At 50.8% G+C, this 15,729-nt stretch overlaps 1 protein-coding gene across 1 annotated transcript in view; it reads left to right on the forward strand.

Moving 5' to 3' along the window:
- The first annotated feature begins 515 nt into the window (after positions 1-515).
- Positions 516-15,729, forward strand: part of CPAMD8 (C3 and PZP like alpha-2-macroglobulin domain containing 8) — a 106,168-nt gene continuing 90,954 nt past the window's right edge. Inside the window, exons 1-5 of the mRNA XM_047774661.1 lie at positions 516-792; positions 5,512-5,663; positions 7,425-7,447; positions 13,834-13,999; positions 14,077-14,129. Of these exons, the coding sequence (XP_047630617.1) occupies positions 560-792; positions 5,512-5,663; positions 7,425-7,447; positions 13,834-13,999; positions 14,077-14,129 (627 nt within the window). The 5' untranslated portion in view covers positions 516-559. The remainder of the gene's footprint in view (positions 793-5,511; positions 5,664-7,424; positions 7,448-13,833; positions 14,000-14,076; positions 14,130-15,729) is intronic.

A 15,729-nucleotide genomic window follows, 5' to 3' on the forward strand; every position in this document is an offset into this window, starting at 1 on the left:
CCCTGGCCAGCCTCAGTTTCCCCAAACGGCTCAGCTCCTCAGGCCGCACGCACTGCATAGGTCCAGGCGGAGGCCGGGGCCCTTCAGGGTGTAGGGTGAAGGCTGCGCCGAAGTGCAGCAGCGCGGGGTGGGGAGGGACGGGTCTGGTCCCTGGAGTGGGGAGTGGGGGAAGGCGGGGAGGCAGGCGACCTGGCATGCGGACTGAGGGGGGCTGCCCAGGAAGGGGGCAGGTCCAGAGAGGGTGCCGGGCCGGGGTGCGGGGCGAAGTAGGGGCCAGGTCGGGTCGGAGGAAGGGGAAGGGAATGGGCCGGGTCTGAGGGTGCATCCGACAGAGGTTCCCAGGAGCGACTGGTGAAGAGCTGGTGGAGGGGATGAGTCCCGGAAAGAGCAGGGGCGGGACAGGGTCCGGAGAGGGGGCGGGGCGGGCGGCCGGGGAGGGCGCGGCCAGGAGGGGGTGAGCTGGGCGGGTTTGGGCGGGGGCGGGCCCGGGGACTAGGCGGGTTCGGGGAGGGGGCTGGTCCCCGGCTGCCCCAGCCTGGCCGGGCGCGGAGCTGGGCGCATGGCGCCGGGAGCACGGCGCGGGGGCTGTGAACAAAGGGCCCCCAGCGGCGCAGAGGGGACGGTAGCGCTCGGACCCCAGCCCTGGCCTGGCCCCGGCCTGGCCTCCCCCCGGGGCGCGGTGCCCCTGCGGAACTGGAAAATGTGGGGCGCTCTCCTCCAGCCGCTGCTCCGGCTTCTGCTGCTGCTGCTGTCGCCGCAGGACGGCGTGCGCGCTGCGCAGCCCCAGACCTCGTGAGTAGCCCCTGGCGACAGTGGAGGCTGGCCACCTTCTTGAGGTGGGGGCTACGGAGTCTGGCTCAGAGAGGTGCAGCGACCTGTCCAAGGCCACACAGCCTCTGGGCTGGGCCGGACCTAGAGTCTTGACTCCCCACAACCCCCACAAGACATACTGGGAAGGGAAGCAGCCTGAGGCTTAAGAAGCGGCCCGTGGAGACACAGGGACTCCTCAGAGTTAAGGTCTCAAAGCCACCCCCATCCCATCTCTCCCCCTTGGTGTGTGACCAGAGCTGACTTCTTGGGTGGCGGTTTCGAGTTGTCGGTGGCTTGAAGGTAAGAGGTGCGTGTCTTGGCTGAAAAATGGAAGGAGAGACCTACCGTTCAGTTTTCTGTGGGAGGGCATGGGGGGGTAGGAAGTGTTTGTTTTGCTTCTACATTTTTCTTGAAGTTTGCTTGCAGAGCTTCTGGTGGGTTGATACAGTGAAGAGGTGAATTAACTAGCTGCTAAGGAGACTCCCATGAGTTGGCTTCATAGGAAATATTCTCAGACCTGCCAAGTTGGGTGAGCCCTGTGAGGTTGTGGGCTCAGGGGGCCTGCCTCCAGCTGCCCAGGCTCAGCCTTTTAATCCAATATGGCCTTTATGAGCCTTGTTCAAGCAGCCCTTGTATAGGAGTTCCCAGAAAACAGGTCAGCAGTGAGACTAGGTGGGTGGAGGCTCCTTTGCCACACAGTTTGAAAAGTAAGACACCGGACTGCAATTGAAGCCTGGGGATTTACCTCCCCTGGGCCTTGTGCACTTGGAACCCAGCAAACTTTTGTCCTGATGCTTTCAAAGTTGGCATCCCTTAGAATAACAAGTCTGGAGTTCCTGCTGTGGTGCACAGTATCCTCAGCGCCTCTGGCATGCTGGGATGCAGATTCGATCCCCAGCCTGGCACAGTGGGTTGAGGATCTGGCGTCGCTGCAGCTGCAGTGTAGGTCGTAACTGTGGCTCGGATCTGATCCCTGGCCCAGGGACTCCACATGCTGAGGGGCAGCCAAAAAAGAAAAAAAAAAGAATAGCAATTCTCAACCATGGGATGGTTTTTGTCTTCCTGGGGTCATTCAGCAGTGTCTGGAGGCCTTCTGGGTTGTCACGTCTAGGGGAGGCCATGTTGCTGGAATCTGCTGGGCGGAGGCCAGGGGTGTTGCAAAACATCTTACCATGCTCAGGACGACCCCACCACAAAGTATGACCCTGTCCTCCACGAGACAGCCTACCTCGTAAGGACCAAGCTCAGAGCCGTGTGTTGCAGACTTTTAGTAGTTGTGTTTTTTTTTTTGTTGTTGTTGTTCGTTTTTGTTTTTTGTCTTTTTAGGGCCGCACCCACAGCATATGGAGGTTCCTAGGCTAGGGGTCGGATCAGAGCTGTAGTTACTAGCCTACACCACAGCCACAGCAATGTGGGACCAGAGCCGCATCTGCAACCTACACCATGGCTCACGGCAATGTTGGATCCTTAACCCACTGAGTGAGGCCAGGGATCAAACTTGCGTCCTCATGGACGCTAGTCAGGTTCGTTTCCACTGAGCCACAATGGGAACTCCTGTGTTGCAGACTTTTAAACAGTTCTCAGGAGTGTTTGCCTCTGATTAAAGTTGCCCCGAGATATTACCTATTAAAAATAAAATAGAGCCTCCATGCTGGGAGACACACAAGTGACCAACCCAGGGTTCCAGGTTGACCTCTAAGCCAGATCCATGGTCCACCCAGCCTGAAGGATCTCATTTTAGGAAAAGCCCCCCGATACCCACTTCTATGATCTATGTGATTTTTTTTTTTTTCTTTTTTGGCCACCCCACGGCATGTGGAGTTCCTGGGTCAGGGATCAGATCTGAGCCAGTTCCTTAACCCATTGTGCTGGTCTGGGGATTGAACCTGCGTCCCAGTGCTCCAGAGAGGCCATTGATCCTGTTGCACCATGGTGGGAACTCCTGATCCATGTGATTTTTGTGTGAGGGATTCTTGATGCCCGGAACCTCCATGGATTCGCACACTATTGTAAGACCAGTACTGTCTATACTTTACCAAACACCATCTTTCCCAGAATGGGACCTTCTAAGACCAGAGGATGAGAAGCCAGTGTCAGGCTGGATGCCTGGGGTTGCATCAGGTAGACAGTGATCTGCGGGCAAGCACTCTAATGGCTGCACTTCTTGAGCCCCAGGCAGAGTTAATTCGATCGCGGCAGGTTCTTTGGGCCTTTGGGCAAAGCTGCTGACTCGCCTCTGGATAAGGACTTTAGAGTGCCCAAGGAGAATGAACATGTGGATTGTGTATTTCTTCTACACTCAGCAGGTTCTATGTAGGAGGCCCTAGGGGTCATCTGGGAACTGGAAAGAAAGATTCTGTCCTGAAAATGGCCATTTTCCCGTGCTGCAGTGTGACAGGACACACGGGAATCCAGGGTCATTGTCAGAGCAGGCCGGTGTTGGAGATACTAGTACTTGACATGTACATTGGGTGATTATGTGCTCCAGACACTAGTTACATACCCAGAATCTTTGCGTGCTCTGCACTGTTGAGGCCAAACACTGCACAAGGGATCCCAGGGCCATTGTATCTCCTTCTGGTCAATGCTGGAGCCAGATGCTGCACACCACATGTGAAGCAAGGGTCTTCCCAGGCTCACGTGAGACAGCACACATCCATCCCAGTGTCATTGTACTCTTTGTTGCTGGTGTTGGACAGAACATATATGATACAGGGTCAGTACACATTGTGGTCAGTGCTGGATCTGGACAAAGCATCTGTGAAATTCAGGGTCATTGCATGCTCTGCCTGGTGCAGTTACTTACCTAGGATCAACGCATGCTCTGTGCATGGCTGAGGCCAGACACTGCACATAGAAACCCAGTCATTGCAGGTGCATGTAGGTGCTGGAATCAAACAGAACATTGGTCTTTACTGGGTTCAGCCATCGCTGGGCAGTGCACCTGTGAAACCAGGGTCTTTGGACACTCTGCTGGAGTGCTGGAGTCACATAGTACATGATATGTCTCCAAGGTCCTCTTAGTGAATGGTGTGTGGTAAGGGTCTACATTCATCTCTTTGTGTTGGGGACTTGGGGTTGTCCCAGAGAGGTTATTTTCTTTTTTTTGGCCACAATGTGCAGCTGCTTGATGTGGGATCTCAGTTTCCAGACCCGGGATTGAACCCAGGCTGCAATGGTGAAAGCACTGAATCTTATATCCACTAAAGCACCAGGGAACCAGAGAGGATTTCGAGAAATAAAAATCTCTCTTAATCTCAATGTTTTCCCTGTTCCAGTGTTTTCCCTTTCTCCTGTTTCCTTTGGGTGCCTGTAGTTCTGCACTGTTGGAATCAAGCTGCCTGTGCTGCCAGGCTCTTGGCATTTGCCATTGCACTATGAGTGGGTCACATGGTTATGGATGAGGCTTTGTGATTTTCCCCGGAAGCCTGCAAGATAATGGGATGTGGGAGCTCAGGGAGGAACTATGCCTCCAGGTCAGATGCCCTAAGGGGACCCCAGGTCCCTCTCCTGTTTGGTTGTGTGATCTGGTGCACAGTTCCTTCAACTTCTGCAAGGTCAGCTTTCTCATCTGGAAAGCAGGATAATGACACCTCTCTTTCAGAAATGTCTTCACAGTCAAGCTGAGGATTTTCAGAAAGAGAGGGCTCTTTTTTTTTTTTTTTTGTCTTTTTGCCATTTCTTGGGCTGTTCCCGTGGCATATGGAGGTTCCCAGGCTGGGGGTCTAATTGGAGCTGTAGCCACCGGCCTCCACCAGAGCCACAGCAACGCGGGATCCGAGCTGCGTCTGCAACCTACACCACAGCTCACGGCAATGCCGGATCCTTAACCCACGGAGCAAGGCCAGGGACCGAACCCGCAACCTCATGGTTCCTAGTTGGATTCGTTAACCACTGTGCCACGATGGGAACTCCAAGAGGGCTCTTTTGAGTCCATTGTTCATGGTGCTTTTCCTGTTTCAGGCCATTTAGTAGTGCTCTTGTTCTTTTTCCTTTTCCTTTTTTGGCCATCCTACAGCACATGGAGTTCCCGGGCCAGAGATTAGATCCCAACCACAGCTGCGACAGCTGTGGCAACTCTGGATCCTTTTAACCCACTGTGCTGGCCAGGGATCGAACCTGCATCCTGCAGAGATGCTGCTGATCCTGTTGCACCACAGCAGGAACTCCCAGGCTCGTGTTCTTAAAATTAATGCTGCAGAAAGTTCCTTGCTTCTTTCCACTGGGTTCCAGAGTCTGGCTGCCTGGATTTGTACCTTAGCCTCTCAGTGACTTGATTTCTCTGTGACTTAATTTTTGACTCTGTCAGTGGGAAATGTTAGCACTTCTCACAGAGTGGCTTCGAGGATGACGGGAGAGAGTATTTTTGTTTGTGGGTGCAGTGTGTGCAAAGGTTCTGTGGCAGAAGGAGCTGAGAAAAAAGGCCAGGGTTCCTAATACAGAGATTGAAGGGGGCGTGGTGTTGGGTAGATCCAGAGAAGCCGGATTCTCATCTACTGGAGGGACTTCAGAGGTGAGCAAGCTTCAAGGAGCTCACAGGTTTGTAGGGGACACAGACACATAAAGTGACAGTGGCATCAGGGTGTGGTCAGGCATAGGTGGGAGTCCACCCAGGGTGCACCCTGATTCAGCCAGGTGACAATGAGGCTAGGGGTGAGTCAGACAATTTTTGGCCTTCACTGTGGTTTTCCTTTCCTGCAGGGGCTATTTGATCGCTGCTCCCTCTGTCTTCCGCTCAGGAGTGGAGGAAGTCATCAGTGTGACCATCTTTAACTCCCCAAGGGAAGTCATGGTCCAGGCTCAGCTGGTGGCCCAGGGCGAGGCAGTGGCACAGACCCAGGGTGCCATCCTGGGTAGGTCCCGGGGGTGCTTGACCAGGGCTTTCTCTCTACCTTGCAAAGTGGCCTTTAGGGTTCAGGCAGTGCTGTCATTGCTTTGCTTCCATCCCACCCTACAGGAATAGGAAGGCAGGCTGCATTCTCCCCACTTTACAGATGGAGAGAGTAAGACCCAGGAGGGGCAGGATAGCAGCTCAGGTTCAGTGGGTTGCAGGTCTGGATAGAGGTGGGCACTGTTTCCTGTCAACTTTGGCTGGAGGTGGGAAGGGGGCCCAGAGGGAATCTTGTGACCTTTTCGGACCTTTAGCTGAGCTTCTAGCACCCTTGTGGTGTTAGACCCAGACTGGGCTCATAGCCAGCCTGCCACTGAGTTGAGCTCAGGCCCTCAGCCAGCCTTTCCCCTGCTGTCCATAGTAAACTGCAGATAACAGCAGCACTGGCCTCCTGTACAACGGTGGTGAGGGCAGGACCCTGCCTCAGGGCCTGTCGTCTATCAGGGCAGGTTACTCGTTCATCACACAGAGTGTGGTGCAGCCACAGGAGACGCCAAGATGATGTCAGTCCGCCTTGGCCAACACAGCAGCCCCTGTCCTGGGGAGATGTGGGAGAGGCTGGCTTGGAGTGGAAACTAGGATTTGGGTAGGCAGGAGGGGTGCAGGTAGTCCCCATTCCATTGGTCAGTCCTGAAATCCAAATCAGGCTGGCTTCAGCAACAGAGAATTTACGGATCTCAAAACTGGAAAAGCCCACTGACATCCCTGGCCCAATCTCCCAGTTCTGCTTCTGGATGGGTCTGTATGTCCCCAGAGCTCAGAGGGAGTGGCAGTTCCAGGACCTCTGGGAAAAGTCCAAGGATCCCCCCTGATTGGCTCATGTTAGGTCATGTGCTCAACCCTGAAACAATCCCTGTGACCAAGGGGAAGGCCTATGCTGATTGGCCCATGTTGGGTCATATGGTAACCTCTCAGCCAAGCCCCATGACCATAGGGAAGGCCTGTGCTGACTGGCCTATTTTAGGTCATGTGCTTGTCCCTGAACCAATCAATATGCCTAGGAGGAAGGCCTATGTAGATTTGCACAGAGCCACAAGAAAGATGGGCAGAAGCCCCACTAAACCTTATGAATTTGGACCTGGACAGGTGGCTCCTCCAAGAAAATCGAGCTTCTGCTAGCAGGAAGTAGAGGAATGACACCAGAAGGCAAAATCAGTAGATGCCTAATCAAGTCCTGAGGCCAAAGAGCCTGGATAAGTGTCAGGATGACAAATGACTTAATTTGGGTAGGAGAGAGGGTGATGGGAGACGAGTTAGATCCACTGGGGTGAGGTCCTCTGGGGACCTCAGTCTCTTCTTCTTTCTCTATCTTCCCTCTTCTCTCTACCTTTCCCCTTGTTCCTTTCTCCTCTACCTTTCCCTCTACCTTTCCCCTTGTTCCTCTCCCCTGGAGCTTTCTCTTTGCTTCCCTCACAGCTTACCTTGGGCAGGGGCCAGGGGTAAAGTGAATTAAATATGCAGGCTGGCCAGGTTTCCCTGAATAGCTGGGCTTTGTCTATCCCCTCTGGTCTTCTGTACTTGCCAGGATGGAGGAAACCTCTCACTTCTGCCAACCCCAGCCCAGCCCAGGCCAGACCAGCATGACCCAGGGTGTGTGTTTGTCAACAGAAAATCCCTCTGAGTTGAGAAAGCCCCTGTTTGTAAGGCTGCTGCTCAAGGAGGCTGGAAAACACAGCTCCTGATTTAACTGTTTACATTTTATTTTCATTTTTTTTTCTTTTAGATAAAGGGACAGTCAAACTCAAGGTAAGCTATGAATTTTTACAATCAGAAATCTTACCCTGGAAATAAAGAATTGAATTGGAACAAGAGATGTTGCATGCGTTGGGAGAAAAATCATTAATGGAGGGAAAAAGTTTAGAAAAGGAGAAAACTCGCCCAGAATCCATTCCTCATACTTTTCACTTTTTCATATTTCCTGTAAATCTTTGTCCCCACAAAGACGTTTTCTTTCGGGAGTTTCCATTGTGGTTCAGTGGTTAACGAACCCGACTAGTATCCATGAGGACTTGGGTTCGATCCCTGGCCTCGCTCAGTGTGTTAAGCTATAGTGTAGGTCACAGATGTGGCTTGGATCCCATGTTACTGTGGCTGTGGTGTAGGCTGGAGGCTACAGCTCTGATTCGACCCCTAGCCTGGGAACCTCCATATGCCGCGGATGTGGCCATAAAAATACAGAAAAAAAAAAGACATTTTATTTCATAGTTGCAATTAAAAGGCATATTGTGGTCTTTCCTGCTGTTTTCTCTCAATAGGTTGCATAAACATACTTCCATATTTCCAAGTCTCTGTAATTATAATTTGCATCCTATTGTAATAGCATCCCACTGCACATCTTTTATATACTAACTTACTAAAAAAACCCCCCAAAAACCCCCAAACCAAAAAAAACTTACATTGCTTGTACACAGTTAGATTTTTTTGTTTGTTTGTTTTCAGTGTTTTGATAATATGGTCCAAAAGTTGAGAGAATCTTTGTGCATAAAGCGGTATTAGTATTCTGGATGCCCTCCTTAGGCCGAGTATCCTGACAGTAGAACTACCAGGTTAGGATCCAAGCCTCTTTCTGGGTCCTATTTTGTCTTAGAAGACACAACAGTGCCTGTGCTGTGCATTACACATCATCTATACTTTAGAGACCAAATTTCCAGCAGCTGCACTGGCATTGAATATTTTGACTGTAAAATTATTATACATAACAAACCACATGTAGGTCATTCTCTGACATGGGTTCCTTTTAAACTGCAGTCCTTGGATTTCAAGGCGGTTGTAAGCCCCCAAATTGTTGGCATTTTCTGCATTAGCGTCTTTAACGCTTACCAGATGCTCAAAGGAATCCCTGAAAGAAAGGGCTAAATAGAGAATCATTCTAGATTCTAATGTGCTCTCCTCCAGTGATCTGAACCAAGTCCGAGGTTGTTCCTCTCCCACTGGAAGGGATGTGTCATTGGGGTCTAATTGCTGTGGGGCAGCGCTGCTGTCAATATTGGAATTCTTTCTCTAGAGTCACCTCCCCGGGGGCGATTTAAACAATGTTTGGTTGTCACAACTGGGAGGTAGGGGTGGAGGGGAGTTGCTACTGGCTTCTAATGGGTAGAGACCAGGGATGCTGCTCAACATCCTACCATGCACAGGATGGCACCCCGCACCCCAAGGTTGGACCAGCCCCAGATGTCCACAGCTGGAAAACCCGGGATAAATACTAGAGCCGCCCTTGCCAGCTTCCTGTGAGCAGGTCTTCTGCTTTCTTGTGAATCAGAAAGCAGGGCTGCCCCAGACAGGGGTTAAGATTATGTATGCCCTGTCCCCAACCGTTCCAACCACTCTTGGAGTTCCCGTTGTGGCTCAGTGGGTTAAGGACTGAGTATGCATGAGGATGTGAGTTGGATCCCTGGCCTCACTCAGTGAATTAAGGATCCGGTGCAGGTCGCAGATGCGGCTCTGATCTGGCGTTGCTGGGGCTGTGGCGTAGGCTGCCAGCTGCAGCTCCAATTTGACCTCTAGTCTGGGAACTTCTATATGCTGCAGGTGTGGCCCTAAATAAATAAATAAATAAAAAGAAGACACTCTTCACAGAACAGATGCTGTGGATTTGTATAAGAAACTGATGAAGGGCCGTGTAACTCTGGGAGAGGGGCCAGGGGATCTTAACACTAGACTGGAGACTCTCAGAAGGGTCTCAGATCCTTAGTGTTTAGAATGTCTCTGGATGAGCCTTTTTTGTTTTGTTTTGTTTTGGCCACAGCCATGGCATGAGGAAGTTCCTGGGCTAGGGACTGAACCAGAGCCACAGCAGTGACAATGCCAAATCCTTAACTGCTGGGCCACCAGGGAACTCCTGGATGAGCCTTTCTAATGTGGGGGGTGGGTGGGGAAGGATTCTACCCCAAGCCCTAGGGGACACTGGCAGTGTTTGGAGATGTTTCTGGTTATTGTAACTGAGGATGAGGATGCTACTGGCATCTAGTGGGTGGAGGCCAGAGAGAGTGAGTCAAGAGCGGGTGATGCGATTCAAGTTAGATCCACTGGAATGAGGTCCACTGGGGACCTCAGCCTCCTCTTCTTTCTTTCCACCCTTCTCCTTGTTCCTTTCCTCTGCAGTTTTCTTTTTGCTCCTCTCACAGCTTACCTTGGGCAGGGGCCAGGAGTGAAGTGAATTAAGTATGTTTAACACTCTGCACTGACAGGATGCCACCCCCCGCAACATCCCCACCACTGCGAAGGATAATCCAGTCCTAAAAGTCAGTAGTGCCGAGGTTGAGAAACTATGGTGTGGGCATCAGACAAGAGAGAAGGTGCTCTTGTGGGTATAGGACCCTCCCCCTCCTCAATTCCCTGATCACTGTTCCACCCACTGTTCAGTCCTGCCTGCCTTGGGGACATAAGCATTTCCAGGTACACATTTTGGAAGCCAGTCATTGGCTGCCATGGGCAGGCCCTGCCCAGTTTGTCTTGTTTTTCTCATGTGCAGCAAAGATGCTGGTTAGAAGCCCTTGGTGGAACTTTTAAGAAAGCATACCTAAGCCTTTGTGATTTTTTTTTCCTTTTCACGGCTGCACCTGAGGCATATGGAAGTTCCCAGGCTAAGGGTTGTATTGGAGCTGCAGCTGCCAGCCTCTGCCACAGCTGCAGCAGCAATGGATCTGAGCTGCAACCTATGCTGTAGCTTGAGGCAATACTGGATCCTTAACCTACTGAGCAAGGCCAGGGATTGAACCCACATCCTCACAGAGACAACTTAACTGAGGTCCTTAACTGAGCCACAATGGAAACTCCAAGATGTTTGTTTTATTCTGACCCTTCCTTCCCTTTCTTCTCCTCTCCTCTCCTCTCCTCTCTCTCTTTCTTTCTGGCCATACCTGCTGCATATGGAAGTTCCCAGGCTAGGACCTGAATTGGAGCTGCAACTGCTGGCCTATGCCACAGCCACAGCAATGGCAAGTTCCAAGCCACGTCTGCGACCTACACCACAGCTCATGGCAAGGCCAGATCCTTAACCCACTGAGTGAGACCAAGGATCAAACCCTTATCCTCGTGGATACTAGTCGGGTTCATTACTGCTGAGCCACAGTGGGAACTCCCTATTTTGCTTTTTCTGTGTACCAGTGTCTTAAGCATCTATTAACTCCCAAGCACAAAGTTGGACACATCCTTGGCAGAGGGGTGGGTCAGGCAGTAAACTCACAATTACAGACATACGATCACCTCAGAAAGTAGTAAGTGTTCTATTTGACTTTAAAATATGCCAGAGAAAGAGAGTACTAAGGAGTGGGGGGTAGAGCCACATATTATATGGCAGCGAGGATCCTTCTGAGCTGAAACTGGGAGGAACCAACATGTAGGGATCTGAGGGAGGGCATTCCAGGCAGAGGGAACAGCCAGTGCAAAAGTTTTGGGACAGGAAGAAGGCAAAAAAAGAGGCAGCCAATGGCCTGGAGTGGAGCCAGCCAGGAGCTCCCATAAATAGTGGGAGGGAGATTTCCAGTCTGTGGCATCAGCCCTCATCTGAATTCCTCCTCTTTGGATGGTTTCCATGTCCAAGAGGAATCATGATACCTGTCGCCACCATCCGTGGGTGGGTGTCTGTTGTGTGCTCTGTCTTTATAGTCGTGATCACCCACCTTTACAACAATGCATCGGAAACTCAGAGGATCCTGTGACTCTGGAGGCTTTTCTCTTGGGTGTACTTGCTGGACGCCCATGGAGCCTGGTGGTCTGGGACCTCCACCCAAAGCCCCAGGGGCCTCCCTGGCCTGGAGGGGTGGGGTGCTGGGCGTTCATCATGGGGGTGGATAGGCCTGCTATGGAACTGACCCCTCCACACAGCCCCCTTCAGAGGGCAGCCAGCCCCAGTGAGCTTCTTACTTTGGCTGGGCCCTGGGCCCCCAACCTGTGCTCTCAGCTTCCAATGATGCCAGCTTTGCTGGCCGTCTCTCCTGCATAGACCTCGGCCCCCAAGTGCTTGGCTGTCACTGATGCTAAAGGAATGGATGTGGATCACTGAGGTCAGGAGTGGGAGTGGGGGATCAGCACAGTCTCCGGAAAGACCTCTGGCAGCTGGCAGGTGCAGGATCAGGTAGGACCGCCACTTTGATCAGAGACTTGATTGGAAATGGTGGCTCTGCAGCTTTGGAGACCTGGGGTGAGTTACTTCATGTCCCCAAAGGTCACATCTGACACACTCTGTTCTCAAGGGCAACTTCTTATCCCCCAGAACCCCAACTTCCCCCCACCCTGGCACACTGGCCTCTAAGGTCCCCCCCCCCATCTCCCTCCTACCTGCGTGTTTCCTGCTCTTCTGGGTGACCTGGGACTTTTTCCTCCTTACATGAAGGTCTTTGGCTGAGACCTTCAGGCAAGGAATTTGGGGTCAGAGTAAGGGGTTTATCCTCAGGTTGGTCCTGAAGCTTAACTGCAGTTGGGAGGGACTCCACAGGCCTATGAAGCTCCATCCTGAGGGTGGCAGATAGGCAGACAGGCAGGGTCCTGATGCTGTTCAGAGCAGACAGGAGGGGCAGCCAGAGAGAGGTGCTGCGGGGATGGAGAGGGTCCTGACATCCTTTGACCTCATCTATAAAATGGGCACACTGGCGCAAGAACTGATCAGATAATTTGGGAGGACGCTTAGCATGGTTGTTTGCTGTGACAATGATAAGGGTGTTTTCACCCCTTGAGGGACCACCCAGGTGGATGCTGACAAACAACTGGGAGAGGAACAGCCCACATTTGTTTGGTCCTAGGAATGGGTGGTGCATCTAGCTCCCAGTATGAACTGCTGAGCATATAATGTCCCTCTGCCAGGCACCCAGGGGGGGCCATGAGCATTGTATTTATGGCACGTGATCTCATCCAGAGAGTTGTAACTTTGCTTTGCTTTAATCATAAAAGGAGCTTCAGTAGGTTATGACTCACATGCGTGCCTGTTCCACTCATTATTTAAAAAAAAAATAAGGGGAGTTCCTGTTGTGGCTCATCAGAAATGAAATCTGACTAGCATTCATGAGAAGGCATGTTTGATCCCTGGCCTTGCTCAGTGGGTTAAGGCTCTGGTGTTGCCATGAGCTATGGTGTAAGGTCACAGACACGGCTTGGATCCTGTATTGCTGTGGCTGTGGCATAGGTTGGCAGCTACAGTTCTGTTTCGACCCCTAGCCTGGGACCCTCTGTATGCTGCGGGTGCAGCTCTAAAAAGAAAAAATAAAAAGGAGGGGGATTATATAGGGTAGCTTCCATTCCCTGAATGCTGCAAATCTTGCCCTAGAAAAATTTGAACTCCAGGGCCAACCCTTAAGACTGCACTTTTTGTTGTTTGTTTTTACCACTTTAAGCCTTTTAAAGTGGACAATTTGATGGCATGTAGTACATTCACAATGTTGTGTAACCACCACTCTTAGTAGGTTCCAGAACATTTTCATCACCCCAGAAGGAAATCCTGTCCCCATTAGCTGTCACTCCCCATCCCCCATCTCCCTCCAGTCCTGGGTACCCACTCATCATTTGCTGTCTGTATGGATTTGTTTGTTCTGGACAGTTCATATAAATGGGATTGTATAATGTGTGTGCAGTGAGACAAAACACAGAGGCACACACATTTTATATATATATATAAATATATATATGAGCTATGTAAAAATATGCATATATATATGCATGTACATATTCATATGTAAATTTGTATATGAAGGGGCTGGGGTCTCCATCCCCACCAGCTCACCAGCTATGACTCCATTTGGGTAAGATAGGAGATGATTTTTGTAGCTCTGCAGGGGCGAGGATATCTTCGCAAGCTTGCAGTATCAGGAGAGGAGAAGGCTTTGTTGTGTCAAGCTAGACCAGTGTTTCTCAGTCTTGGCTGTTGACATCTGGGGCCAGATCCTTCTTTGCTGTGGGGGTGTCTTGTGCATCGCAGGGTGTTGAACAGCATCCTTGGCTGCCACCCACCAGATGCCAATAGCACCCACTCCCCAAAGCTGTGACTCCCAGAAATGTCTCTAGATACTGCCAAGTAGCCCTTGGGGGCACAGTCACCTCCAGGTGTGCACCCCTGCCCTAGACCTTCATGCTGCTTTCCTAGCACCTGGGTCTGTTCTAGGGTGACACCCCCTGCCTTAAGCTCCGTGCTCTGCCTGCAGGTGCCCACGGGCCTCCGGGGCCAGGCCCTCCTGAAGGTGATGGGTCTTGGCCAGGGGGCAGAGGAGGGCCCTCTCTTCCACAACCAGACTTCGGTGACCGTGGATGGCCGGGGCGTCTCTGTGTTCATCCAGACTGACAAGCCAGTGTACAGGCCCCAGCACCGAGGTGGGTGGTTGGCGTGGGCCGGGTGGGAGGGCTGGCCACGGCCTGGAGCTGCCACACACCACTCTCCTCTCTTCCAGTGCTCATCAGCATCTTCGCCGTCACCCCAGACCTGAGACCAGCTACTGAGAAGGTGAGATCGGCTTCTAAAACCATGTGCGTGGAACACACCTACTCTATGTGGGTGGGTCTGCTTGGCCAGGGCCACCATCAACCATTGGCCTTTCTCCCCTGCCTCTTCCAGTTTCTACCTCCATTCTCGGTTTCCTCCCAAGGCTCCATGTCCCCTGGGGACCTGCGGGCGGGGGAGGGGGCGCAACTGTATGACAGAGGGAGGCAAGAGTGTTGGGGCATGCTTCTTCCATGGCCTATCATTTGATAGCTGTGCATTTATTTAACATTTATTAGAAAGAAAATAAAACTGCCACTTCAAACCTACCATTTCTCCTTCAAAATAAATACATACACGGAGTCCTCCTGTGGTGCAAATGGTTAAGGATCCAGCATTGTTACTGCAGTGGCCCGGGTCACTACTGTGGCATGGGTTCAATCCCTGGCCCAGGAACTTCCACATGCTGTGGGGGTGGCCAAAAATAAAATAAAAAATACATAAATATAGCCATATATAAGAGGTATTGCTTTTCTCTTAACTTTTTGTTTAGAAATAACTTCAGATGTAGGGCAAAGTTGGAAGAACAGCACAGAGAGTTTCCTGCAGGCCCTTCATGGAGCCCAAGAGTGGCCCAACTTCCTGCAAAGGGCTGAGTAGTAAATACGTTTGGGTTTGCAGGCTGGAGGGATTCTGTCATGGCTCGCAACTTGAAACCACCCAGATTGCATAAAATCAGCTATGGACAGTATGTGGATGAATGAGCATGGCTAGGTGCCAATAAAGTTTTATTTGCACAAGCAGGCAGAGGGTCGGATCTAGCTCAAGGGCCATAGGTGGCCAAGCCCTGATCTGGAACAGGGGTTCTCAGTCTGGAGTGTGCCTCTGAATCTCCTGGAGGGCTTGTTCACACACAGATTGTTGGGCCTTCTCCAGTATTTTTGACGCGGGAGCTTTCTGGGAGGGGTCCAAGGGTCTATATTTCTAACAGGTTCCCAGCTGCAGCTGCTGCTCTGGGAAGCCCACTTTGAGAAACATAGATCTAGATTCACCAATTACATACTGCGTTTATGTGCTTTCTTCTTCTTTTTTTGTTTAATACTATTGGACTATAGTTAACGTATTTATTTATTTATTTTTTTGAAGTATTTACATTTTAAAAAATTTAAAAAGTTTTTAAATGGGAGTTCCCTGGGAGTTCAACAGTTAAGGATCCTATGTTGTTACTGCTGTGGCTTGGACTATAGTTAACTTATAATGTTTATTAATTTCAGGTATATAGCAAGTGAATCAGTGATACACACACACAGCCATCCTTTTTTTCCATATAGATTATTACCAGCTATTGAGTAGATGTCCCTGTGCTGTATGATAGGTCCTTGTTAACACATTTATGAGCTTTCTCTCTCTTTTTCCCTCTCTGTATATATCTATATACATCCATACATATATATATATAGTTATAAAATTATTTTAATGAGAAATCATTTGAGACTAATCTCCCAATATCACTTTGCCTCTAAACATTTCTGCTGCTATCCTTTAAGAACAAGAACACTTTCTCATGTAGCCAAAGTACAATCATCACATTTAGGAATTTTGACATCAATCCAACAATATTACC

This window comes from Phacochoerus africanus, chromosome 4 (genome assembly GCF_016906955.1).
Source record: "Phacochoerus africanus isolate WHEZ1 chromosome 4, ROS_Pafr_v1, whole genome shotgun sequence".
Lineage (NCBI taxonomy): Eukaryota > Metazoa > Chordata > Mammalia > Artiodactyla > Suidae > Phacochoerus > Phacochoerus africanus.